The sequence below is a fragment of the Asterias rubens genome, chromosome 8 (assembly GCF_902459465.1).
Source record: "Asterias rubens chromosome 8, eAstRub1.3, whole genome shotgun sequence".
Taxonomy (NCBI): Eukaryota; Metazoa; Echinodermata; class Asteroidea; order Forcipulatida; family Asteriidae; genus Asterias; species Asterias rubens.
The window spans coordinates 14,956,224-14,983,159 of NC_047069.1; the positions used below are offsets into that span (position 1 = coordinate 14,956,224).

The 26,936-nt window shown below is 37.3% G+C and overlaps 1 protein-coding gene across 3 annotated transcripts in view; it reads right to left on the reverse strand.

Annotated features, from left to right (window-relative positions):
• Positions 1–719: 719 nt before the first annotated feature.
• Positions 720–26,936, reverse strand: part of LOC117293819 (amyloid-beta A4 precursor protein-binding family B member 2-like) — an 89,194-nt gene continuing 62,977 nt past the window's right edge. For 2 of the 3 annotated variants that reach the window (XM_033776270.1, XM_033776272.1), the window contains 8 exons: positions 18,726–18,731; positions 14,043–14,296; positions 10,833–10,916; positions 9,306–9,421; positions 7,290–7,357; positions 5,675–5,783; positions 4,675–4,749; positions 720–2,689 (listed from right to left, as the gene is read on the reverse strand). In XM_033776270.1, the coding sequence (XP_033632161.1) occupies positions 2,597–2,689; positions 4,675–4,749; positions 5,675–5,783; positions 7,290–7,357; positions 9,306–9,421; positions 10,833–10,916; positions 14,043–14,296; positions 18,726–18,731 (805 nt within the window). In that variant the 3' untranslated portion in view covers positions 720–2,596. The remainder of the gene's footprint in view (positions 2,690–4,674; positions 4,750–5,674; positions 5,784–7,289; positions 7,358–9,305; positions 9,422–10,832; positions 10,917–14,042; positions 14,297–18,725; positions 18,732–26,936) is intronic. The other variant, XM_033776271.1, reaches the window with a different exon arrangement.

Here is a 26,936-nt window from a genome sequence, read left to right on the forward strand (position 1 = left end):
GTCCTCAGATTGCTGCCTTAATTAATCAACTGTAGTTCTTCGGGGTTAATTTTCACACGTCTTGCCCAACCTCTTCAAATATATATTCCAGAGAAAATCCCAAGATCGGTGGTTGTTCTGATCCCACACTGCATGCTTGCTGCATTAAAAAGTTTTTTTATTTAAACAGACACTACACTATTTTTACATACTCCATTTTGGTTAATTTCAATATGTTTACTACCATATATAGATTTGTTTTATGTACTACAGTAGGTGCTAGATTTCTTACACTACAACTGACGTCTACCCCTACACACTGAAGCTCATTATGTAAATGACATATCAGAAAAGCTGCTTGATGTCGTCACATGACTTTGAGAAATAAAATTTTACCGTAGTTGACGAACTACATCACTGGTACAGTCACATTTCACTGGCCCCATAGAATATCACTGTACATTATCACACATCAATTTAACCTCTGTTCTCTGGAACAAGTTCGAGCATCAATATTGTCGAAGAACAATCGGATGATCGTAATTAACAAAAGCACCAAAAGAATCTCCATCACAAAACTCCATAATGGCCGCTGTTGTCCAGCCCTGGCTACAGAACTTTATCATGCTGCAGAGACAACTTGGTCAGGTTCCCTGATTCAAACAATGAATACTTATGCTCGTTAAACACAAAGGGGCTATACTATTTCTCCCCTTGTGCCTCATTATGGTTACATTGACTTTTAGTGCAAAAATAAACAAGATGGCAGGCATGATAAAAATCTATTTCACAATGTGAAAACAGCTCGAAATTGCATCCAATTATAAATCATGTATTCAGCATATTGCTACACTGCTTATTACATTTGAAAATGGCGTCATAAGTAGTCAGGGGCCACTACGCTATCATAAACAATGATATATGGTAGGCTTTTATCCAAGCAGTGTGTGTTGTTTTTGAGTAAGACAAAAGCTTTTGTCTTTTTGACAATCGGTATTGACAGCTTGGTCAACTTTACTTTTCAATGTCGTAGGTTTGTTGTCTCAGTGTACTCCATATCAGGGCCCAGTTTTGTTGAGCTGCTTAGTAACAATGAGCAGGCTACCACCCACAGATAGTATATGTGAGATGGTAACCATATTCTAGTAAGCATAATTTTGTTGTGCTTAGCTACTTTTTGTGGTGAAGCAGCCCCCCCAAAAAAATTGGGCCCTGTCAAACCTTAAGACGAGTTGTCAGTATTTACCATAGTGCTTTTCAATTGAAACATCACACTTTGCTTAGCAATTAATAGACTGATTCACAGTCAAGATCAATCTGAGCTCTTTGCGAAACCAGAGCCCAAACATTTATGCTCGAATTATCACATTTTGTGTGACAAGATTTTAGTGAATATTGGATAGTTCCAAATATGTTAATTTTAATTTCTGTTAGCTCTTAAAGGGTTAACAGAGTTGAGTTGTGTTTCTTTCATTTGCACATTTTACAAAGTGAGTACAAAGTGTAACTAGGACGGCTGTATCACATTTCGGTGCGATTCTTATCGATATAATAATTTCTTTTCAGCTGATACTGACTTTGGCTGACAGTCTTTAGGTGGGTGGCAGCCGGACTTTCACCAGTCCCTTCAAATACCTTTCATAAATCGATATAAATCCCTCTATAATATTCTTATTTTACATTGCACTGCTTAAAATTTCACGTTTTACTTCCAAAGATTATACAGAGTTTTTAATCTTTGAATGCATTTTGGCAAGTCTGCAGCACGGACAGAGATGCCCAAGTTATAAGAAATCAAAACTTGATTATCTTCAGCAGCTAGGGAGTCAGTGTGTGTGTTAAAAAAGAAGAAATATGACCTCGGTACTGTAATCGAAACCACTGCCATTTTTAAATGGTAATAAATGTTTAACTTACACAGCAGGTGTCGTTGTCACCCAGGGGTTTTCCAAAATGGATCACTTTCATATCCACTTTGTGATGATCAGACTTTCTCCTCAGTCTAAGAGGAAAAGTTTATCCAAATAAAAATCAACATTTGAATCACAGCAACCCTTGGCCCTCAACTGACAACATCCTTGCATAAAGTTAACATTGTATTCTTATCATCAATTATGAGCTCTTGATTCGAAATCAAACTTCTTAACTTTACATAAAATATCAGCACTTAATTTTTGAAACACAAGTACTTTTTTGTTTTTTGTAAACCAGCAGCAGTGATCATCCATCTTCCATCAAACACACACACATATTCATATACACAGGGTGTTCCATTAGAGATATTTTTAGCACACGTAAAATAATTAATGCACCATCTAGTGATGTGCTTAAAATTGGTATCCTTTTTTTAACAGCTAATAAGATATATTTGCATACACAGTAAAGATTGCCTGTTCTTTAAAACTCTTAACGTTTGCAAGTCTTATCATGTCACAGTTTGCGGAATACATTTATTTCTTTATAAACACTTCATTGTCGAAGCAAACACTGTTTTTGATTTTCATGGATGTCCATAATTGACCTTCAGAAATCGCAAAATGTTACGATTATTATTTGTCTTCTTCTCCTAAGCAGTGAATTCTCTCATAGATGTCGTCCGTCTGCTTGACCGGTGACTTTACACTGCACTGATGGGAGCCTCTTTCTGCCCTCGTCTGCCCAGCTTACTGAAGAGATTTTGAACTCCGCTCTTGATGGCACAGCCCCAGTTCTGTTAACGGACAAATCAATAATAAAAGTATGTTGAGTTTTTGTGGAGATCCAAATTTCTATGTAGTCCGTTTGTGAATGCTACTGCCAGAGATGCAGTTGGTCCAAAACAAACGTGGATGGATTTAACTTGTTGATAAAAATATCATGATAGTTTGTTCAGGTTTTCTCTACAAACAGAACTTTAATCCACTGAAACTTTTACATGTGACTTTTATTGTATCTTTCTTTTCTAGATAAGTTTGCTCTAAATCAGCATTATTTTGACAAAAACTATGTGATGACACCACCATTAGGCATACTCTGTTGTGTTACAATAGTTGTGTCGGTCAACTATTATGTCTGTAATTTTCAACGTTGTTTAATTTTCATGCTGTTTTGATTTTGCAATGTTTTTCAGCAAGGCATACCAAGCCCTTATTTTGGGATTCTGCCTTAACTCTATTTTCCAGTAAGATACTATAAGCATGTGGAAATACACTGACAAACAAATTTTATAAGAAAAACATTTGTTCTGCCCTAGAAATGCAGATATTTTGGTAACATTTAAAACATTGAAAATGTGAAGTTAAGACAAGACCGTTGGTTTTGACCTTTTAGGTCGAGAGAAAGTAGGTCGAATATTGCAAGCCGTGTATGGCTGCTGGCTGCCATAGGCATTTTGGTACAAGCTGCTGCATCAAGGATCAATAGTAAAATCAATATGGCAGCAAAGGAAGACCAATGTTATACAGGAATAAGAGTCATCAGTGGAAAGGAGGTCTAGAACAAGGATCCAAATGTTCGGACGGAATGTTTAAAAATGATGGCAGTTCTGCCTTTTGGTGGACTTTGGATTTATCGATTAAAGGGAAGGTACACTATGGGAACTTGGTGTATCCCATTATGTGCATAAAATAACAAGCCTGTGAAAATTTGGGCTCAATTGGTCATCAAAGTTGCGAGAAAATGATGAAAGAAAAAACACCCTTGTTGGACGAATTTGTGTGATTTCAGATAGGAATAAAAGACTTCTAGCTAGAAATATTTTATTATTTTAGTGAGAAAATACCTCTTTCTCAAAAACTACGTTACTTCAGAGGGAGTCGTTTTCCACAATGTTTTATACTATCAACAGCTCTCCAATGCTCCTTACCAAGTCGGTTTTTAAGTTAATATTTGTTTTGAGTAATTACCAAACGTGAACCTTCCCTTTAACAAGGAGCTTTAGTGAACAGTATCCTCAGCACTGGATAAAGAGATCAAAGAGAACGGTTTCTTTAAATCTGAAGAAAATAAGCAGCTACTTTCTTCATCAGTCTGAATTCTAAAAGTCTGAAATTTCTCATCTCCAGTTTTAAAGGCACTGGACACTATTGGTAATTACTCAAAATAACTGTTAGCATAAACACTAACTTGGTAACGAGGAATGGAGAGCTTGTTGAAATTCCAGATGGACTCATCAACAGGCTCCGACATTGCCGGAATCGTTACACTACTAGTTTTTTTTCTCCTTTCATTCTTTTCTGTCAGTGATCTTCCTAAAGGCACTGGACGCTATTGGTTTTGACTCAAAATAATTATTTAGCATAAAAACTTAATTGTGATCGAGCAACGGAGAGCTATTGATAGTAATAACATTGTGACCAATGGCTCCCTCTGAAGTTAAGTAATGTTTGAGAAAGAGGTAATTTCTCACTCAAAAATTTAATACTTCAGGCATGAAGCCTTTTATTTGCATCTGAAAGCACAAAAATTTGTGCAACAAGCTTGGGTGTTTTTTCTTCATTATTCTCTTGCAACTTCAATTATACCAAGGAAATATACCAAGTGAGAATACTGGTCTTTGACAATTACCAAAGGTGTCCAGTGCCTGTTTCCTGTTAAAATGTAACCTATTCACCTATCATTGAAAACACTAGTGAAAGGAACAATCACTAATTGCAGATCTCATTTAAGACCCCTTTTTGTTCAAACTCAATGAGTTTCCCGGTATCTAATACTCACCCTGCCATCATAGGAGTGATCTGACATCAGATGGTGGCCTTTGGGACGGTTGTCCAGGCACTTCTGGTATCTCAGCTGAAATAAAAACAATAAACATAATCAGTTTTTGTCATTTGATACTCTCCACTTTGAGTGCAAGTTTCCCACAGGTATATGTGAATACAGGGAGATGACCTGGTTTAACATTAGTATGCATTGAGCAGTGTGAAGGGAGCGTCTCAATAGTTGGGCACCTTTTCAGGCTCGGAGAAACGTTACTAGAGGCAATTGTATGTCCGCCATCCACTGGACCACCGAAACATTCTGCTGGACTGCGACATTGTGCCAGAGTATGGGAACAGTGATCATACACGATTGGATATCATTTTAAACGTTTCAAATGGAATGCTCCGGCAGTCTACTGGACCGCTCTAACCGATCTGATTAGAATGTCCTTCTCAAAGGAACTTTTAAGATGCTCCCTAACACAGCAAAGAGGATCCTTTGACATGAACAATTGCCTGTTACATTATAACGCAATCAAACTAACATCTTGGAGAAGAAAAAAAATAAGGGAAGACGTACTGTACGGCTATGTTCAACGAGTGACCATGTCCAATGAAGAACCTCTTTTTTACGCCAACGTAGGGGGGGGGGTCCACATATGTTTATAAGGTATAAGGTACAAACAGGATAATTCTACACTTCACTGTGTAACACCACAGGCACTGACAAAATATACAGATATTTAGCTTTCTAAATTATTTTAAAAAGTTTTGATCAGCAGAGATTTGTTTATATAATTGCCAAAACACAATTTAAAACAAATCTTGAGCCTCACAAATCCGTAAAAATGCAAGATATCAGTGGTCAACATTATTCGAGTCACAGTGGAATTGATCGAAAAAAGAAGAAAAAAAACTAACACTGACTAGAATGCATCCATCTCATCAAATCCCAACAGTGAGCTATGGGAGTCAAAAATGTATCCATAAAAAGAGGGTCGTAAAAATGAGCTTACCTTGCAAGCTGCCTCAATTGACTTAGCCAGACCCCCTGCTGAGTGCTCACAGCTGAACACATGACATTGGAACTTCTGCTTGCCAACACACATGACGTAGGCAAATTGTCTACGAGAAATGCATACAGATAGAGGGAAGGAGATATTAAAGGAAAACTGCTCCAAAAATGGTCATTAGAAATCCCTATTTTTTTATTTAAGCGACACACATGATGTAGGCAAATTGTTCATAACAAAAAGTGCACACAGTAAGAGAGAATGAGATGTTAAAGGGGTAGTGGTACAAAACTGGTCGACAGAAATCCGTATTTTTAAAATACACTCATCCTAAAACTAGCCAGAAAGAATCTGGCTAAGGTCGAAAGGTCAGGACTAAACTATGTTTTGCATTTATACAATACATTTTCTTCCATTGGGTTGGTAAAGCAGTTTGCAACAGCTGATTCTTTTTTCACATTTAAAACTAACCAACAAAATGTTGTGCAATTTTGACTAATGTTGTTGAGGAATTTGCAAAATATAATCTCTAATACATTTAACCCTCCAACTGTTTGACCAATCAATATCATTTTTGAGAAATCCTGATAGCAAGGAAAATCCTGTGAATCATAAGCCTGAATTAGTTTTCATACAATCACAAGATCCACCAAAGATTCAGACTAAAAACTAAGCAGTTAATTTAGCTTTTATGTAAAACACAAAATCATTCAATTTTTAACTCTTTCAGTGCAAATTTTTTCCACCGCATTTTGAATCTCCAGCTTTTTGAGTATTTTTGTTTAAATGCTAAATAATTGAAGACAAAACCATTCTCAACAAATAAAATATATCTTGCTAAATTGTTTTGCCTTGGTACATCCCAAAGTCAATAGTATTTCTTGAGTGATGATAATGCCCTCTTGTGATAACATGTAAATTATTGGTTATACATATACATGTATCATTTATGAGATGTGTTGAGTACATAAAACAGATCGTACATGTAAGACATTGGTACTGAAAGAGTTTAAGAATGAGTTCTGTACGGCAGCAGCTGATGCGAGACAAACTGATTGGGAGTGACGCGACGGTGGGTGGGGGTCAGGAAATGGAAATGATGCGAGACCAACGGACACTAGTGGGTTACTGTTTAGTCCAAAGCACTGCATGCAGAGCATGTACAGTACATGAAGCTGAAAACTAAAGTATGATGCGGACACCCAGGGGGATGGGTCGGAAGTACACAGGGGATGGTCGGCCACCATGGCCTGGTTTTTGGAGTGGTATAAATGTACATGTGCGTTAAAGGGTGTCAGAGGATGTGTACTGTAGTTGGCACGGTATTCTACAAAACTAACATCCATTAAAATATGAAATGATAATAGAATAAAAACAAGTGGAGGAAAACGCAGTAACATCTATAACAAATTCAGTGTTAGGGGCTATCAGAAAAGTCAAAGTAAAAAAAAAAATAATAATAATGGTTTCTCCCGAAATTGTTGGTGGGTGGGTCAAAACAAAATTACCGAAAAACCAAATATCAGTTTTCATTAGAAATTGTATACTATCAAACAAAAGGGAAGAATAACAAAAAATACCTGACAAATTTAAGAAATTTTAGAGATTTTTGTTTTACCTGATGTCATTTCCAATACCCAAGAAAGATAGGAATCGTATCCTGTTTTCAGCAATAACTTCCTTGCTCTGTAAAATAAAAATATAATTAAACAATTATAGCTATATAAAAAAAAGGGCCAATACAATATTAACAAATGCTGCATTCAAATTGGGCATGAAAATACAAGTCATTTGTATAGATAGATTAGAATTACATCACAAATGACTGAGCCAAAATAAGACCCAACACGGTTGTACTGCGAGGTGGTGAGGCATCTTCAAGCTAATCTTTGTGCATCATTTTGCTTTGACACATGATTCTCACCGAAAGAGGGCGCTATCATCCATGTCTTTTCAACACAAAAAGGGCTTTAATAATAATAATAATATTAATAACCAGTTTTTATATAGCGCTTTTCACACCCGGAGGGCGTCCCAAAGCGCTTCACATTATTACCCCTGGTCACTGGGCCTTAAATCACTCCTTAAACCATCTCAGCTCCCTGGTGGGTAATCACATCGTAACTACGCTGTGTAATTTGTGTGAATTCCTTTTTACCCTTAATGCAGATCTCGTCATCAAACTTTAACAACATTGTTTTATAATATTCATTTTATTTATGGTTGGCAAACCGAACCCAAGCCAACAAATATTTCATGTTCGGTGGTATGACAAAAGCAAAAAGGAATCAAAACTGAAAATATGAGAAGTAACATGTATAAGCTGTAAAAAAAATTGTTTTGTTTTGTTTTGTCTTTTGTATTTTGTTTTGCTTGTTCTTTATTGTTTACTTAAGTCTATTTTTTGTGTGTTTAAGGCATTCCGCTTATAAGCTTCGGCTTCCTGGGTAATGCCTCCACGTATTAGTTTTATTGTATCTATTGTTTTGTTTTCTTATTAAGTGATTACCCTTTGCGGAAATAAATGTTCGTTGAATTGAATTGAATTGAATTGAACAACCCAACAAAAAAATAATAATAATAATAATAATAACAACTATATCATATTAAATATGATACAACTGCCACTGGTACATAACAACAATGGCAAGCAAATTCCAAAATAAAATCAAGTATTAAAAAAATGTGAACTATGCAGTAGGGTACGAAGCATCCATACCAATGGTAAGGCCAAGGAGGTGCCCCAGTATTTTTGCCAATACCCTGCATGACATGATGGTATGCAAGGGGCTGAGTAACATGATACAAATATCACAATAATTAGCAGGGAAGTTTGTGGTTAAATTCTGGCTTACCACTGAGAAGAATTACTACCATATTTAAATACATCAGGGGGCCGGGTAAAGTCAAACCAAACCTCAAGCGAGGCAACATATTTGGTTGGCTGTATTCTGGACCCAAATTCATAGCTCTGCTTACAGCCGAATTCTGTGCCTGCAATCACCATTCATCCATTACAGGGCAAGAGCCACATTTCTAGCTGTGTAAGTGAAGAAAGCCTAGTAACATGAAGTACAATCGTGCTTAAGCAAAAATTCCCTGCTAACCTGTGAAATTCGCTTACAGGGCAAGCAACAAATTTCTGTGCTAGCTTTGTAAGCCAGTTAAGTTAAGCCTTGTACAATCGAGCAACAATTCCCTGATAACCTATGAAATAGGCTTGACGCTTTCATAAGCGCTGATTCTTTGCTAAGAGGTAGCAGAGCCATGAAATTGGGCCCAGCTTGCTGCTTAATGAGCTAATTCTGTTTACCATTTTCCTCTAACAGAGTTTAGCGCCCAATTTCTTGCTACCAAATTATTTGTGAAGCAAAAATTGTGGAGTATCCATCTCAACCAATGTACATTAAAGTGTAACCCATTTCTGCTAAGCAGCCATTGATTTCACAAAACTCTTCCTAACTTAAGACCAATCTTAGGACTTAGGCCGAGTCCAAACCCTGTACTGTAGCATTCTGACCTTAAGATTAATCCTAAGATAGTCCTAACTCGAGATAAGACGAGTCCTAACTCTTTGTGAAATCGACGGCTGGATTCTATACTAAGCAAAATTTTCCGGCCCCTACAACACTACCTTAATGCCAGTGACTGTGACAGTAGAAACAGCAACCTCAATTCTTGATGGCGTCCATTGGTCCTCCGGTATTTCTTCAACTACTTTATTGATTGCTGTGTTCAGTAACTCCATTCCTGGTAGCAAATGTCAAATCACAGACAATAATGAGTTGAAGGTGTCTAAGAACAATTTGTCGTGAGTTTTGTCAATACAATTTACACATTTATGAATGGACTGTACGGTAGAAAATAAGATTATAATAAGTCTATTCGGAATGGACCCTTCCCATGAAATATGCTAATTAATATTCACGCATGCGTACAGACCCTGTTGGTTGGCAATTGGACACTTTCGGTAAACAGTATTGTCCAAAGGCCTGCACTTCGTGTATCACAACTTATATATAAAATAACAAACCTGTGAAAATTTAGGCTCAATCGGTCATCGGAGTCGAGAGAAAACCCATCTTCGCACGTTTCGCCGTGTCATGACATGTGTTTAAAATAAATCCGTAATTCTCGATATCGAGAATTGCTAAATGTTTTAATGTTTTCTCAAAAAGTAAAGCATTTCATGGAATAATATTTCAAGAGAAGTCTTTCACCATTACCTTCTGTAAACCCTGTAAGTTATTTGTAAATCTGTGAACTTTTTTTTCTTTCTTTCTGTTCCGCAAGTGTATAATGGCTTTAAGAAAGACTTGCTGTGGCCAAAACGTCAGGCCACATATTATGATTTGCAACATATCCTTTCCTGTGGAAAATATATTGCCAATTTCCTATTTTCCTTTAGCTTTTTTTCCCCAGAACTCAGGACAATTACTGAGTACACAGTGCTCCATACATAAATAACAAAATAAAATAAATAACATCTATTATTAATAAGTTCCTCTGAAACTGCAAAACAGAGCGCGATTAATGTTAGAAATGAAACACCACAAACTTGGGCAAGAAGAAGCTGGTCTCCTAAAAAAAACACACAGTGTTAAATTTTCAACTGCCATAAATAATTTGTAAAACTGTGCAGAGTTTGTTTAAAGGAACTAGTTGCCTTGGATCGGTCGAGTTGGTCTTTGAAAAGCGTTTGTAACCGTTTGTAAAACTAGAATACAATGATCCACACAAACATGCCTCTAAATTGCACGGTTTTCCTTTTACCTCGTCGACTAACACGGTCGGCCATTTATGGGAGTCAAATTATTGACTCCCATAAATGGCTGACCATGTTAGAACGCACAATAAAACCATGCAATTTGAGGCAAATTTGTGTGGATCATTGTATTCTACTTTTAAAACATCTTTCCAACCATATGCATTCTATAAAAACGGTTACAAACGCTTTTTATAGACCAACTCGACTGATCCAAGGCAACGTGTTCCTTTAAGAAATATTCCAATATGCAGCCTCAGTGACATTAAAGGCACACTTGACGACAGGACGTTTGTAAGAAAAACAATTTCTCGAGACATATCACTTGGACATATTGTGCAAAATCACAGGCCTAAGGAAAGCATATTGAATTTTCTTGACATTTAATCAACCTACCACCATGCCTTGAGACCATCGTTGAACCAACATAGTGAGCTCGGAATACTGTTATTGGCTCAGCCTTTGGAGTTGGGAAATCAACTGTGTGATAAAGAGTAAACAAGAACAAAATTATTAAAGGGTGTATGTAACTTTTGTCCACAGATTTAAACTTAACTTACACAATTTGAAGATAATGATAGTAGAAAGCTTCCCTGAAAATATTACGAGCTGAGGTGCTGTAGTTTTTGGGAAATGAGTAAAACAATGTCATGAAAATAATTTTTGTCTCTTGAGACGAAAATTATTTTAAGCATTTACAAACGTATTTTCATGACATTGTTTTACTCATTTCTCAAAAACTACAGCACCTCAGTAAGTAATATTTGAAGGGAAGCTTTCCACTATCTTTATCTTCAAACCCTGTATGTAAGTTTAATGTAAATCTACGGACATTTTGAAAAGGTACCCAAATCCTTTAAATAAAATGATAGATAGATAGATAGATAAAATGGTTCATTAAAAAACTGTCCTCGCAGCACAAAGGCTGAATTACAACAATTTTACATAAATTTGAAATTAAATAGAAGGCAAGTTGGTCATAAAAAAAATATGTGAAATAGTTAAGCCACACCCCTAAATTTACACATTGAAAATTGCACATTGAAATTGAATTAATTTTAGTCAAATATGGTGTTACAATAAAACAAAACAGCAGACAAGAATCAAAAATGTTATAATCAAGAAAAACAAGCAAAAGACCAATTAAAATCTGAACATCAATTAGATAAAAGCAGGCCATTGATTGTAATTGTATTTACAACATTAAAAAGGGACTTTCAAATGACTTTCATGAAAATGACTTTCATGGTAAAGGTCTGGGCCAAAGTTTATAGAGCTGCTAAAATAATTTAATTGTTTTACCTGATGCTAAACAAGTTTTGATTTTGTGATCCTGTCATTCTTAATTAATCTCATATCTGCTGTGATGTGATGTGGAACCGTCAAAAATCATAAAACTTAATTTTTTGAGGGAGATTGCATTGTCTGATTGCTATCAATTTTTAACATGAGGAAAGGGAACACACATCTTAAAACTTATACAGCTGATATTTTTGTAAATTTATATGGAAGTTATAAGAGATGTTAAATTTGCATCCGGGATAAAGAATATTAATTTTTTTTTTTTTTTTTTTTTTACCCATACACGAATGTGTGTTACCACTGTATACTCAGTACTTTCCAGAGTCCTGTGAAAAAATATCACAGGCATGTTACTCGGGTGGGATTCGAACCCACGACCCTTGCAATTCTAGAGCAGTGTCTTACCAACTAGACTACCGAGGTTGCCCGGTAGCTAGAGGCAGTTGGAAAAAAAAATTTATATATGGAAGTTATCAACCACTCCCAATAATGACCAGTGTAGAATCTTGCCTGCCCAAAAACTCTAGAAAATAGTTCAAGTGCAGTTTCCAGTTAATAATAAATTGCTTGAAAAACAGTGTATTTTCATTAAAGGATGTTCACATGAAGTATACTTGAATCTTGCCTTCTTAAGATGCTTATTTAGAGTCTGCACCCTCTACATGAATTACAAATGGGAAAGATTTCAGTATTCTGCCACCGCTTTTTCACTCATTTTCACCAAAAGGAATATCTTGTTTGAGTAAATCAGATACTAATTTATTAGTCAATTCTTTGTTCAACGCCAAAAATTATTTCAAAATTTACCCAGTCAGTTTCCCTTGTGGTTTATATTGATATCTGAAACAAAAAGTCGCATCACCTTAAGGAGATCCCCTGGCTGCCACTTCCCAGTTTGTATCGTAATTTGGGTGTGATCCCTGGCTACACAGCAGTTAACGGTTGTATGGCTCCTGACTGGCACCCCGAACAAAGATATTGACAAAATAGGGACACCGCCAATATAGGGCTAGATAGCTCAGTCGGCAGGTTAATCCGGAGGTCGTTGGTTCGAATCCCACTCTAGTCAATTCTTTGTTCAACCCCAAAAATCATTTCAAAATTTACCCAGTCAGTTTCCTTTGTGGTTTATATTGATAACTAAATTATTTCCTAACAAATTAAACAAGTGGTGGCAGGATACAGAAATTTTTCCAACAAATGCATAGCAGACCAAATCTAACTCTCAAATAATCAAATTTCTGACTCCACATTGAAAGGGAAAGTGCATTCATGTTTATTCAGCATTAAATAGAGAAAAAAGAAGGGAAAAAACGGAATTGAAAACGTGGTGACCCCACCACTGAAGTAATTACTCCTCTCATCTAAACACAAGCATCACCGCCTCCTTTGTGAGCGTTAAGTGCATTAATTAAAGCCGTATTGCCCAACTTAGCCGGGGTTCTAGTCGGATTCTCCAAGACTAAATTAGATTTCCTTGCATTGATTGAGGCTAATCTCTGAGAGAAATTTACATTCCCTTAGGGAGTGAGGAAGATGAGGATGAGGCGGGGGGGGGGGGGAGATAACCATGGTGATGAGATGATGAGATGGGGTTTGTTTAGACTGCAGACGTGAATGTTGATTTCATTGAAGTGATATTTGGATAAGCGGTTTGTATTACGGAGAGCCGATGTTTGATGATTATTGTTAGGGGTGTGGAGTCGTGCTTTGAGGAGCGTCTTGGAAATCTATTATGTTTCAATTTTAGTTATTGTTTTAATTTTGAAATCGGACTGGGGATGTAGGGTTTATTGGTGGTCATAGACAACAGTCAATTTGAGCTTGTTAAGGGATGTTTTTCTTTGAAATGTGAAAAAAACCAATTTGTTTGATCTTGATATGATTGGTAGAAATATTGATATTGACAAAGCGCTCCCCTGAAACAGAAATAAAAAACTAAAGAAATCACGAAAATTGAAAAAAATGATGCAATATAAATGAATGCATAAAAAATATAAGTAAATAGATATGCAACGGACTAAATAAGTGTGTATAGATAACTAACTAAAGGGATGTATACCTTTAGTAATTGCTATAAAAACAATGATCATAAGAACTACTTGGTATTTTAATTTGGATTTAATCTTCCTGCGTGGACATAACCAGCGATTCTCGGCGATATCTCTAAAAACGCTAACACCTTTTAAAATGGTTTACCTTTTATTATATATATCTTCATTTCTACACGAGTAAAATAATCGAAGGGTCCTAGAAACCAAAGGTATACTTTGTCTTTAAGTTGTGATTGGCCAAAATACATACCACTTGTTGGAATGCCTTCCTTATTACTATCCAATGAGATGCTCCTCATTTGCATAAGCTGCTGCTGTTGCTGCTGCTGGATCATCTGACCCTGTGTTACCATGGAGATGGTGTGACCCTTTTGTCTCTCGCTCATCACCCTGGCGCAGATCTCATGCAGAGCGTTGGCAATGGCCTTGGCTGGAATGTCACAGCGGAATACATGACATTTGTAACGCTTGGTCACCTTGTCTCGGGCAACATAAGCGAAATCCCTGTGTGTGGAAAGAACACAAAACAGTTATATCAGTGAGCGTGTCTAACCGTTGAAACTGAGGACTTTAAAAATAAAAAGGGATCCGTGTGTTTGACAGAGCGAGGACGTCCTTGCTTCGCTTTCGTGTACAAAACCAATGGGGACGTCGCTAAAAACAACTAAGTCCAAACAGTAAGAGAACAAGGAGAATTCCTTGATTAGTGGGAATCACAAAATGTGTTTGAAATATTGACTGGATTGGTATTTTTACAGCCGAGATGATTATGGAAAGTTTATTAACTTCCTGGTCGTGATTCCGGACGTAAGGGATCAATGAAGACACGAACGGATCATTAACTGATTATTTTGTAAGGGCGGGACAAACCTCTCAGTCTGAAATTAAACCACATGTGGTCGATATGTTAAGTACTTTTAACACTAACAAACAAGCGGCGGATCAATGCAGTGCTCATAGAGCAGACGTCTATTGTCTTTCATTTCAAAGACCATTTCCACAACCGTAGCTTCAGGCTTCCGCTTCTTCATTTACTTTAAAAACATGTCCTTTCAGTATGTGGCTTCAAAGAGGCGGATACAGCCTAAGTTGCAGTTGAAGCCAAAGCCATGGTTCTAAAACTGGCCCAAAGAATAGTAGTGTGTTTAAATTGGCGGCTACGGCTATGGCTACAGCTAGGTGTTCACGTCATCATGCATTGAAGAAAATGACATCCTTAGCAACAACCTTAGCAAAAGTCATAGCCTTAAAGGCAGTGGACACTATTGGTAATTACTCAAAATAATTATTAGCATAAAACCTTACATGGTGACGAAAAATGGGGAGAGGTTGATAGTATAAAACATTGTGAGAAACAGCTCCCTCTAAAGTGATATAGCTCTCGAGGAAGAAGTAATTTTCCGCGAATTTGATTTTGAGACCTCAGATTTAGAGTTTGAGGTCTCGAAATCAACCATCTAAAAGCACACAACTTAGTGTGACAAGGGTAGTTTTTTCTTTTGTTATTATCTCGCAAATTCGGCGACCAATTGAGCTCAAATTTTCGGATGTTTGTTATTTTATGCATATGTTGAGATACACCAAGTGAGAAGACTGGTCTTTGATAATTACCAATAGTGTCCAGTGCCTTTAACCGTAGCCACCAATTCAGATACAACCTTACTGAACCAAAATGAATCTGATCAGGAATTAGACTGGTGCCTTTCATTTGTAATTGATAGTGAAGGAGTCAGATATACTTATTTAAAAAGCCAAATTCGATAAGAAACACATACAACTATAGTTCACATCAAATGCACACAGAGTACATGCAGATTCAGCAACTGCAAAAAAAATCATGACAATAAACAGATAAAAAGTCAAAGTAAAATCATTCATGCAGATTTTGACAATTTCTCTTTGAAAATTTTTTTTTTTTTTCCTTCTTCAAAATACTGTTGATTGCAACTTTTCTTTTAGCCAAGCCCAACGAAACTGGTTCCAGCCAAAGGGGCAAGTCTAGTTCCAAGTCAGGGACCAAATCTGGTTCCAACTCATGGGCCAAGCCTTAAGTTCCAAGTCTGGGGACCAGGCTAAACCAGTGTTGTTTCATCAACACTGATTTCAACACTCAGAACCAAAGAAGTAAAGAAACAGCACAGCAGAGAGACATTAAAGAAACATTTCACATCAATGTCGCCAACGTCCCTAAATTGAATCTTCAAGAAGAAAGGTTTCCTCAGCAGCAAACCATTTTCATAGTTGAATTCGATGACCTTAAACAAGTAATTAAGATCACTCTATCATGAGCAACCTTAATTAAATGACCTGGTTACCGACCGACTGTCTACGCACAACTTCTTCAGCCGTCCCTAAAATGGGATGCTCAGGCCATCGAAGTAAGAAACGGAATAAGACGTGTCACTTCCAATTTGTCTGTCCTCTTTTGCAATCAGCCAAGCAGTGTCAATGTTGTCACTAAATCATTCCATATCTAAATTACCCAGCAGTGTAGGAAGAAGAAAAAAACACCGGGATGGAAAGTGGGGCAAGTGGCCTCACGTCCAGCTGAAAATTCTGCATCTTGAGTGTTGGGAACCCGTATCATCACTTGAGAGGGGGATATATCTGACAAAACGCTTGAGGCTTGAGAGATATTATCAAGATGGACCCTTGGGTTGAAAAACATCTGGTTTATTGAAATTTCAACGCGAAGGTGGAAAATAATAATAATACATTTCAAAGCGGTAACATAGGATGATGAATATGATAAGGAGAACGAGATGAAATATCGGGCCTCGGCACGATCAGATGTGATTGAAATTTTAATTTAACATCGGATTTATAATATCTTTATTTTCATTTCTTTGGAAGAGTCCAGGAAAGCCCAGGGGCCATGGCTTCTTTAATTATGCATCTTTGGATTGAAATCAGAGTTAAAGTGAAGGTTTGTTACATTTGGGGGTGGTGTTTCGTTTCCTCTTTTTTTCCCCCTAGATTTTCAAGAAACTGATCATGGTGCATTGAAGTTTTCAAAATTTCACATCAACATCCTGATTTAAAAATGTACACGAGACTTTTCAAAGCTAGGCAGATTTCATTAAAACAAAAAACAAGATCAAATCAACATCACTTCTAATGTTAAATGTGATTTAATTTTACGTTACAAATAAAAATGTATATGTGTGCATCATGCATTATCTTGCAGTGAACTGATGCAGTTGAAAACACAGGCCAGGATTGGTGGTTGGGCGGGGGTGGAACTGGGTGGAACTGGGGTGGAACTGGGTGGAACTGTGGGGTGGATCTGGGGTGGATCTGGGGCGGAACTGGGTGGAACTGGGGTGGATCTGGGGCGGAACTGGGTGGAACTGGGGTGGATCTGGGGCGGAACTGGGTGGAACTGGGGTGGATCTGGGGCGGAACTGGGTGGAACTGGGTGGATCTGGGGCGGAACTGGGTGGAACTGGGGTGGATCTAGGGCGGAACTGGGTGGAACTGGGGTGGATCTGGGGCAGAACTGGGTGGAACTGGGGTGGATCTGGGGCGGAACTGGGTGGAACTGGGGTGGATCTGGGGTAGGACTGGGGGTAGGAGGGTGAATGGGGAAGAAGGGTGGTGACATGGGCTGGGGGAATGCAGTTCATATATTCTGAAAAGGGATACTTCAGTTTCAAAGAGCTCAAGGCAAGGAAAAGGGGGAGGAGGAGGAGGGGAGTCAAGTGTAATTTCACTATTCCAGACCCGTGTGTAGTGAACAACACAATGTACTTTGCATGCAGACAAAAATTAGGAGAACAGATTTACAAATACAGTGAGAAAGGAATGACAAGACAGATGACATACTGGACACTTACACCAAATCAGGCCACAATGTGACAGAAAGTAAAATTAGATCATTTTGGGGGATATCTTATTAAAAAATTTAATGCTTAATTTACAACAATAAACAATGTTTCAACCCATTTTGTTGTAGTATACCCAACTATTCTTTATATTGTATCAAATAATACCACCAACTTACATGTATGGAAGCTTTGATGTAATTTCAGAATATATTATATATATATAATACATTAAAAAAAAAAGGTATAAACTTTGACATAGATTCTCAGCCATCAAACGAAAAATTAAAAAAATTCAGCAGCAATTTCTGTTTGGTTCCCTGTCCTCAAAATGGCAACAGACTATATATAACTGTTTCCAGACTCGCTTTATTTTTGTAATTTTGTATTGAAAAGGAACAGAGCATGCACACGGCATGAACACTGCATGAACATAGTGTTATTATTAAAATAACTAACTCTTTAGGGTATTTGGCTGAAGAAGAAAAATCAACCCAAACAAACCGGGTCAAGTTTCAGATTAACATTTGTTTTCACATAATTTCAGTGACACATGCATTTGGTGATAAACAAAGGCAAATAAACATGAAGCAATGGCAAACAAAGGGTTTAAATTACAACAACAATAACAACAAAAGAAATATTCTTTTCAAAAACTTCAATACCTTTTCACACTGCAGAGCTAATTCTCAGTCAAGAGAACCCTGGGAAAGTCTTGGGAAATTTCAACCCCACTGCCAATCTAATGTTCATTTGATATCCTGCAATCTTCCTGGGGAGAATTAACAGTCAGTATGCTAACCACAGGATTATAAAAGCCCTACTCCAAAGCCAGGGTTGCTATTTCCTGGGAGTTTCCCAGGAGTTTCCCAGGTTTAGCACTGCAGTGTGAACAGGTCAACCGAATTTTTCCATGTGAATTTCCCACCAAAAATGTTCTGGTATGAAAAGAGCTGAACATAAACACTGAACTCCAAAACGACTTCTTTTAAAAACCCAGTACACCAATCGTAAAAAAGAAAGGAAGAAGTCTTGAAACAAAGTCAAACCTCACGTCATCTCAATCAAAAGTCAAGATGCAATCTCTGAACGGACAAAATGTTAATTACCTTTCTCTGTGACAGTAAATGAAGAGCGTGTTAGCAAAGGATAAACAGGAGGGAGAAACAAAGACAAACAAGTTGTTAGTCGGCTGCGGGTAATCAATTAAATGAGTTTTTTGGGCAAATTTCTACAAAATGGTCAAGTTAGAATGAAAATATGGTATTTCATTCGATGAAACTCGTGATATAGCAAAGACTATAGTGGCACACATGAACAAACTATGCGTTCATATCATAATCTGAGCTACTGTTATAATTAAATTTTTGTTGGATTTGCTTTCAAGCCACGTTTGTTGTTTGTATGTTTGAATTTGTTTATTTATTTCACAGCTAGATTGCATTAAAAGCATTTCAACTTTAAATAAAAATAATTTACTTGATGTTTTGTTTTTGTTTTTTGTTCTTTTTTCCAGAGCTGAATGTGTCAATAATGTCCTTGTTGCATGTCAGTAATTTCCCCTTTCAAGGAAATGATTTCATTGAAATTTTGCATAAATATCTTTTTATTCAAGTTGAATTATTATAACACTGCATAATCAGATACTCAACAACATTTAATTTATTCGTGGCTGTGAAGCCAAGGACTCTCAGAAAAGCGCGTCACGTGGGGGTGTTTAAACCTTTGATAATGACCAGTGTTTACAACCGGTTGTGAGCAGATACTCCGCACTAGTCTTGGTGCAAGACGCTTCTTGTTACGGGCACTGTCAGTAAGTTGGCCGCGCTGTGTGTGAAAGGAAAACAACAACGTGTTGCACCAAGACTATGCGCATGCGCACGTACGGAGTCGGAAACTGTCGAAAATAGACGTCTAAGTCATAACAACGATCCTGCCGGTTATAAATGGCCGTGAAAGAACGAGTCACTACACTTTTATTCCCTTAGATAATCAGTCCTAGCCAAGAACCCAATAGAGAGAAGATAAGAAAGGAAGTTTCAGTTTTAAATGTGAACTGAAAGGAAATCCCCAGAGAATTATTCCAGGAGAAAATCCACACAGTCAGGCAGGGACTGACAACCCAATCCACAAAGTGCCCCTGCCGTGATTCGAACCGGGATCCTAGACGTGAAAGGCGAGGAAAGATACCACTATGCCAACCCAACACCTACTCCCAGAACTATTTCGGTTTCGTCCGCTATCGTCTCACGTAAGACGATAGCGGATGAAACCGAAAAAATCTAGGAGTACCCAACACCCACATCATGTCATGAACAGCAAGCTGTTTTAATGTCCTTGTTATTGACAATTTACTGGTTGGGGAGGCAACCTCAAAAGCATAATTCATTTCCCCCCCTTTAGCAACACGACTACCAATCCATTTGAGTGGCTGTTAGGTACGATGCCTTTTTTTATAACCAGTAAGCGTGATGTTTATTTGAGGACAGATCCGTGTTCCAGACAGCACTAACTAGGAGTACTTTAGTACAGTAGAAATGAGACAACAAGGACTGGCTAAGGTGTTGTCAGGATGCATGTTGTCATTTAAAGGGTTTGGGCACTTTTTGTCGGACACAAAGTCCACAGATTTACATTAAACTTACACGGTTTGAAGATAATGGTGCTAGAATTAAGCTTCCCTTAAAATATTACTTGCTCAGGTGCTGTAGTTTTTGAGAAGTGAGTAAAACAATGTCGCAAAAATTATTTTAGCATGTACAACAAACGTACCAGTATTGGTACTTAATATATCATACAATCATTCTAAAATAGAAAAAAATTATTTTCATGACATTGTTTTACTCATTCATCAAAAACTACAGCACCTCAGCACATAATATTTAAAGGGAAGCTTTCTACCACCAATATCTTCACGCCAGGTAAGTTAAATGTATATCAGTAGCCATTGTGTTTTGTGATACAAAAAGTACCCAAGCCCTTTAAGCGTCCGATAGCCTCAAACAGCAAAGAGAATGTAACAGGCTATCATCTTTTTGAATACTTACCTGTTTTTATTTTGTATTAGTCGAAACCTACACCATATGTTATTTTCTATGATATTATTCTCTATGCTATGAATTGTGTGTGCAGTTTATTTTACTTCAGTTTTACTTACAGAATTGACAAGCTCAAGTTACTAGTCCTTTTTACGATGTATTTGTTTAGTACATCAGCCATTTTGTATGCAGAGTTCATTTTGGTAATTTGCGATCCACTTCAGTTGCCTTTTTATTTCAAGAGCAATGTAAAGTGCACTGTGTATTTTATGATGTGTCACCAGTGGAATATCTATTCCTTTTTGAAGATTTTAAAATGTTATCTCTTTATTGTATTTCCCCCTGAAAGGAATATTAAAGGAACACGTTGCCTTGGATCGGTCGAGTTGGTCTTTGAAAAGCGTATGTAACCGTTTGTTATAAATTGCTTATGGTAAGAAAGATGTTTTAAAAGTAGAATATAATGATCCACACAAGTATCACTCGAAATTGCGTGGTTTTCCTCTTACCTCGTCGACAAACACGGTCAGCCATTTATTGGAGTCAAATTTTTTACTCCCATAAATGGCCAACCATGTTAGTTTGCAATTTCGAGGCAAATGTGTGTGGATCATTGTATTCTACTTTTTAAACATCTTTCTAACCATATGCATTTTATAACAAACGGTTACAAACGCTTTTGAAAGACCAACTCGACCGATCCAAGGCAACGTGTTCCTTTAAGCTGTTTGAGATATAATGGCTGCTGCTATTGCTTGATCGTCCATGTAGCATGCATTAAAGAATAGGAAGCCACTTGAAAACATCCTTAGTACCTTGTGACTATTAAAGGCAGTGGACACTATTGGAAATTACTCAAAATAATTATTAGCATAAAACCTTACTTGGTAACGAGTAATGGGGAGAGGTTGATAGTATAAAACATTGTGAGAAACAGCTCCCTCTGAAGTGACGTAGTTTTCGAGGAAGAAGTAATTTTCCACGAATTTGATTTCAAGACCTCAAGTTTAGAATTTGAGGTCTCCAAATCAAGCATCTGAAAGCACACAACTCTGTGTCACAAGGGTGTTTTTTTCTTTCATTATTATCTCGCTACTTCGACGACCAATTGAGCTCAAATTTCCACAGGTTTGTTATTTTATGCATATGTTGAAATACAGCAAGTGAGAAGACTGGTCTTTGACAATTACCAATAGTGTCCAGTGTCTTTAAAGCAAATCCTGGTGCCAGATTTTATTCAAATCTAACTTGCAAATGTCTAACTTGGACACATCTTCACCCCTCTATCTCCTTTTGGGGTGGGAGGGAGAGCTAGTTCATTTCCATCCTCAAGTTTGTGATAAATAGCCAATTTGATGTTTTATAATGGAAAAAGCAACAGACGTAGCAAAAAATTAAAAATAAAGTCTTACCAAAGGAAAGAGCAATATATTCAGCAAAATAATTTGTTTTTCTGTGATCCAATTCTAAAATTTTCCTATTACAATGTTGAAAGTACTGTTGTTATAGCTCACATACAACTCTATCACTTAAATTCATTGTACCTTTTTAACTTTATAATTTGAACTTTCCTTTACAACCATAGTGTGATCAAGAAATAATCCCACAGGATTAGTGTACAAATTGGCATCGAATGACCTTTCAGATTTAGTCAATCGAAGACGAAAGAAAAAAAAACATGAGCATTATTAATCATGTTGCCCTTCTGTTGAGACTTTTTGTTCATGCATTTTACACATCAACGCACGTAATTGAAACCCATAGGGTGGTTCGTGTGCATGTAGGCCAAACAAACATGTGCATGAGGACATACATAAAATGTGAGACCCATGCAGCCCGTCATTTGTGTGGTGTTTTTTTTTTGCGAGTGCCCCCAACGGAAACTTCAACAATACGATTATGAATTAATAATCATACTTAAATCAATAAACAAGTGCACTGAATTATGAATGTGCGTATGTAGCAATCATTTCCACACCACGGATCAGCGACAGTTTCAAATAACCGTGGTGACGAATCCTTAAGCTCCGAGGCGGCAGGAGAAAAAAACAGAAAACCGTCGAAATATCACAGAGGGTTGGAAAACCGAGGTGCTTATAACTTTGTTATTCCAGTCTGTTGGAAGAATTGAAGGACTGATTTGAAATAATGAAGGTGGATAACTGGAAGGTGCATAAGTGAATTATCGACGGTATTGTGTGAGTCACAGGGTACGGTCAGCATCTTAGCTTTGCAGAGGGGCGGCAAGGGGATAATAAAATAATGACACAAATAGTAGCCTTTTCTTGGGAGGATTAATGAATGAGAAGGCCTTGTTTTATTTCATTAGAATGTAATTTAAGACGTTGCAAACGCCTTGATTTCTTAAGGGTATGTTTGTAGAGGTTACACTGAAATAAATGTGTAAATTTGAAATCATGTGGTAATTTATGAATTGAAAATTTACTTGGCTTAGATACATAAAAATTAAAAAATTTCTGAAATGATACAACCCACTTTTTCCCCAGTTTTTTTGTATGCTAGTTTCTTTCTTTATTTTTATCACCATCTTAATTTTGACCCTAAGTAAAAAGTTTGGTTGGCGGCAATAAAAAGACACTGGATTATTGTGACAATGATCACTTTTTTTTTTTTTTTTTTTTTTTAAATTTATTTTATTTACATCCAACATATTCTCATAAAATATGCATTCACCACTCCCATTATCCTTTTCAGAAATACAGTAATAGATCTGCAATATTTAAATGAAATATAAAATATTGAAAACAGTAAAACACGCAACAGACATTTCTGTCACCCCATCGGTTTATGTGTCGCACCCTCCTCAATAACGCAATGCATGGGTTGTCTTCTTTTTCTTTAGCCAGATTCAACCTTGACATTGCGACTGTACTTTCATACTAATACTGGCGACACGAAGGACAGGTGTTGAAGTCTGAATTTGTTTATTATATTATCCAAGCCTTAATGGGCGCCTACATGTACAGACGTAGACCACCGTTCCGTATCGATGTTGAAACATTGGCCCAATTTCGTGGCACTGCTTAATGCAGAGTGTGCTGTGCTACGGCCCATGAAAGACTAGGGGGACCAGGTTGGGTTGGTGGTTTCTTTCCCTGCCTTTCACCTCTGTGGACCCCAGTTCGAATCCCACCTCAGCCTGAGGTATTACATGTGGATCAGGTTTTTAGTCCCTAACTGATTGCATGGGTTATTCTCCATTGGGGTTTTTCCTGCCACATCTAAGAACTGAACATTTCTTCTTGTTTCCATTCCTGTTCATGAGACCTCGACTTCAAGACCATTTGAGATCGGTAACATTTTGGGAGCCAAAATGACCAAGGGTGGAGGAGAGTGAGATAGAGGCAATACACCGTATTGAATATGATGTCAACGTTCAAATATCTGACCCACAACATGGCGTCTGTGCGTGCGTGCATGTGCTGTAGAAATTAAACCGGGAATGTTGTGTGCTGCGTGCTTCATTGATGTACGCATTTGGACGCACATTTGGTTTGCCCTACAAGACGTTTTCTTTGACCCTCTTGTTTGAGCAAAAGTAGCCCCTTCGAGCAGCTTGCTTGGTCTCTAAATGGTTTCAGCAACACTCTATGAATAACATCGGACTCCATTTTTTCCATATTTTTTTTTTCGTACATGTACTAACAAACTCGCCCCTCGTCAGCCATATTTGATGAAATGCACAGCGCGTAAACATATGCCTTTTTCCATTGTTTATTTTCAAATATGGCGGTTGATGATGCTTATTTTTATTTATTAATCTGTACACGATGTCAAACAATTTAAAAACATCCACAAAATACCTCTTCTCATTTCATGTTCCAGTTGTTTAAAGGATGTAAACGAATGGGCGTTGATGAGGGAAATTAATTCCAAATGGTCCTCATCAATCAAGCAACAGACTCAGTAATCCCATTATGCATAACTAGTCCATGGCTCACTAATTACTCCATTCCAATCTGTCATAATCCATCTACAAATCAAGCGCCTCAGGGCTGAAGTCACATAAAACTAGAGATATTTTAATTAAACCGCTAAGCAGAAACTAGAAACTCCAGGCCTGAAGTCACATAAAACGAGAGCGCCATTTTCATTACACCGCTAAGCAGAAACTAGAAACTCCAGTGCTGAAGTCACATAACACTAGAGTTATTTTCATTAAACCGCTAAGCAGAAACTAGAAACTCCAGGGCTGAAGTCACATCACACTGGAGCCATTTTCATTAAACCGCTGATAGCAGAAACTAGAAAGCTCCAGGGCTGAAGTCACATAGATCCATTTTCATTAAACCGCTAAGCAGAAACTAGAAACTCCAGGGCTAAAGTCATATAACACTAGAGCAATTTTCAGTTAACCGCTAAGCAGAAACTAGAAACTCCAGGGCTAAAGTCACATAACACTAAAGCCATTTTCATTAAACTGCTAAGCAGAAAGTAGATTTGCGTTATACCGAGTCAAGTAACTGGACAATCTGGAACGTGATGTTGTTTACATGTACAGAGCAGGGCTCTCCCTAGGATTGGTCAAAACTGTAGAAGTGTGGAATGGAAGTTTGACCAAAGCACACTGAATGGGGGACGCTTGGTGGCAGCAGACTTACCAGGTAAAATCCATTGTTCTCGGTAATGTGCGCATGCTCAGAACTACGTAAACAATGACAATTTACCTGATAAGTCTGCTGCCACCAAGCGTTCCAAAGTCTCCCATTGGAATGAGGTCATTATAAGAACATTTTTCTACTTGGTGTTTATCTTGGTTTTCAAAGCCCCTCTGTGCACTGATCTAGAGCATTTTTAATGCTTTGTTGATATTGATGATTTTTGTGTGTTTGATCCGGATGGTTGGTAGGCAGTTTGAACTGGCTAATACTATTTTCTTACTACTGGTGATAATCTGACTTATTTTTTGAATACAAAACAATTTTAAAGGGACAATTAATCTTCAGTTAATTCTTAAATCTGCCGCTTGACCTAGGGTTTACTGTATAGACGACATACATGTACATGTACATGTTAACGACACACAAGTAGAGCATTTAAAAAAAAAAACTTCAAGTACTTTCATAGGTATCAGATTTTCACTAAAATACCCCGAACACATCACACACGACCATTCACAGACAATGATGGCATGCTTGGGATATAAAACAATTAGCCACTCGCTCTTCTACAGTCCCCCCACCTTTAAAGAAGAACCCAATCCACTGACCATGGTTTTATATTACTGTGTGAGTGTGTGGTGATTCAGGGATGCTTCATCATTATTCACACCCTCTCTCTCTACTATGTAGATTGCCATGGGAAAGTTATCTACTCATATCCTATTATTCCAACGCGCTGAGGCACTCTGGGGGTAATTTACACTCTTTTTTGTCGTCCATTTTACGCGGAGAGTGATGGTAATATATGGAGATTGCGTGCAGCTCATTTACATGTAATGTGCACGATCAACAATGATTGTGTTCTTTTTAACATTATGTATAAAGATACTATAGTCTCCGATTTACGCCATCTTTGCAGGCAACTTGGTTTTTGGTTTTGAGCTGCTTCGGGCATTCAAATGTGGGAGAAAAACTGTAATTTAAAATCACATGAGCAAAGCAAATACATCATTTGAAACCTTTGTCAAAACAAATCATATCTTGTCCTTTTCATGAGAACATTACAAAATAAAACTGGCCGAGTTTGCTTATTTCTTTAAATTTGTGGGGGCTTTTAAAACACAGTGTCCCCCCCCCCCAAAACAAAAGTGGGAGGTTTTCCTTTAAGTTTCACTGACACATGGTTGTGATATACATGAACTAGTGTAATCTAACCAAACCTGTTATGTCCCCCGTCCTCATAATTTTAAAACAAAATTGAAGTCAATAAATGTGGGAGTTGTTTTCTTTCAAATGTCACTGACACATAGTTGTGACATTCTGGTGTCATCCAGCTATACCTGTCCCCTAAGTCTCATGTGTCGTTTCTATATTCCAAGTATGAATGAGTAATTGTTATGAATAAGCTGCATGGGGGTGACTCACTATGGGGCCCTGGATAGGGGGTTGCTGGAGAAGCGGTTATTAACACCCATCAAGGTTTAATTGTTCTCACCTAAGACAAGAAACATATTAATACTTACGAAGGTGTCTTTAGAATGGAAATGCTCTTGACCAGTTTAAAATTTCTTTTGTTTTAAAACTTTAAAGTAATAATTTCTTTAATCTTAAAAAGTGAAGTAAGTTGTTGCAGACTGCTTAGTACCTAGATTCTATAAAA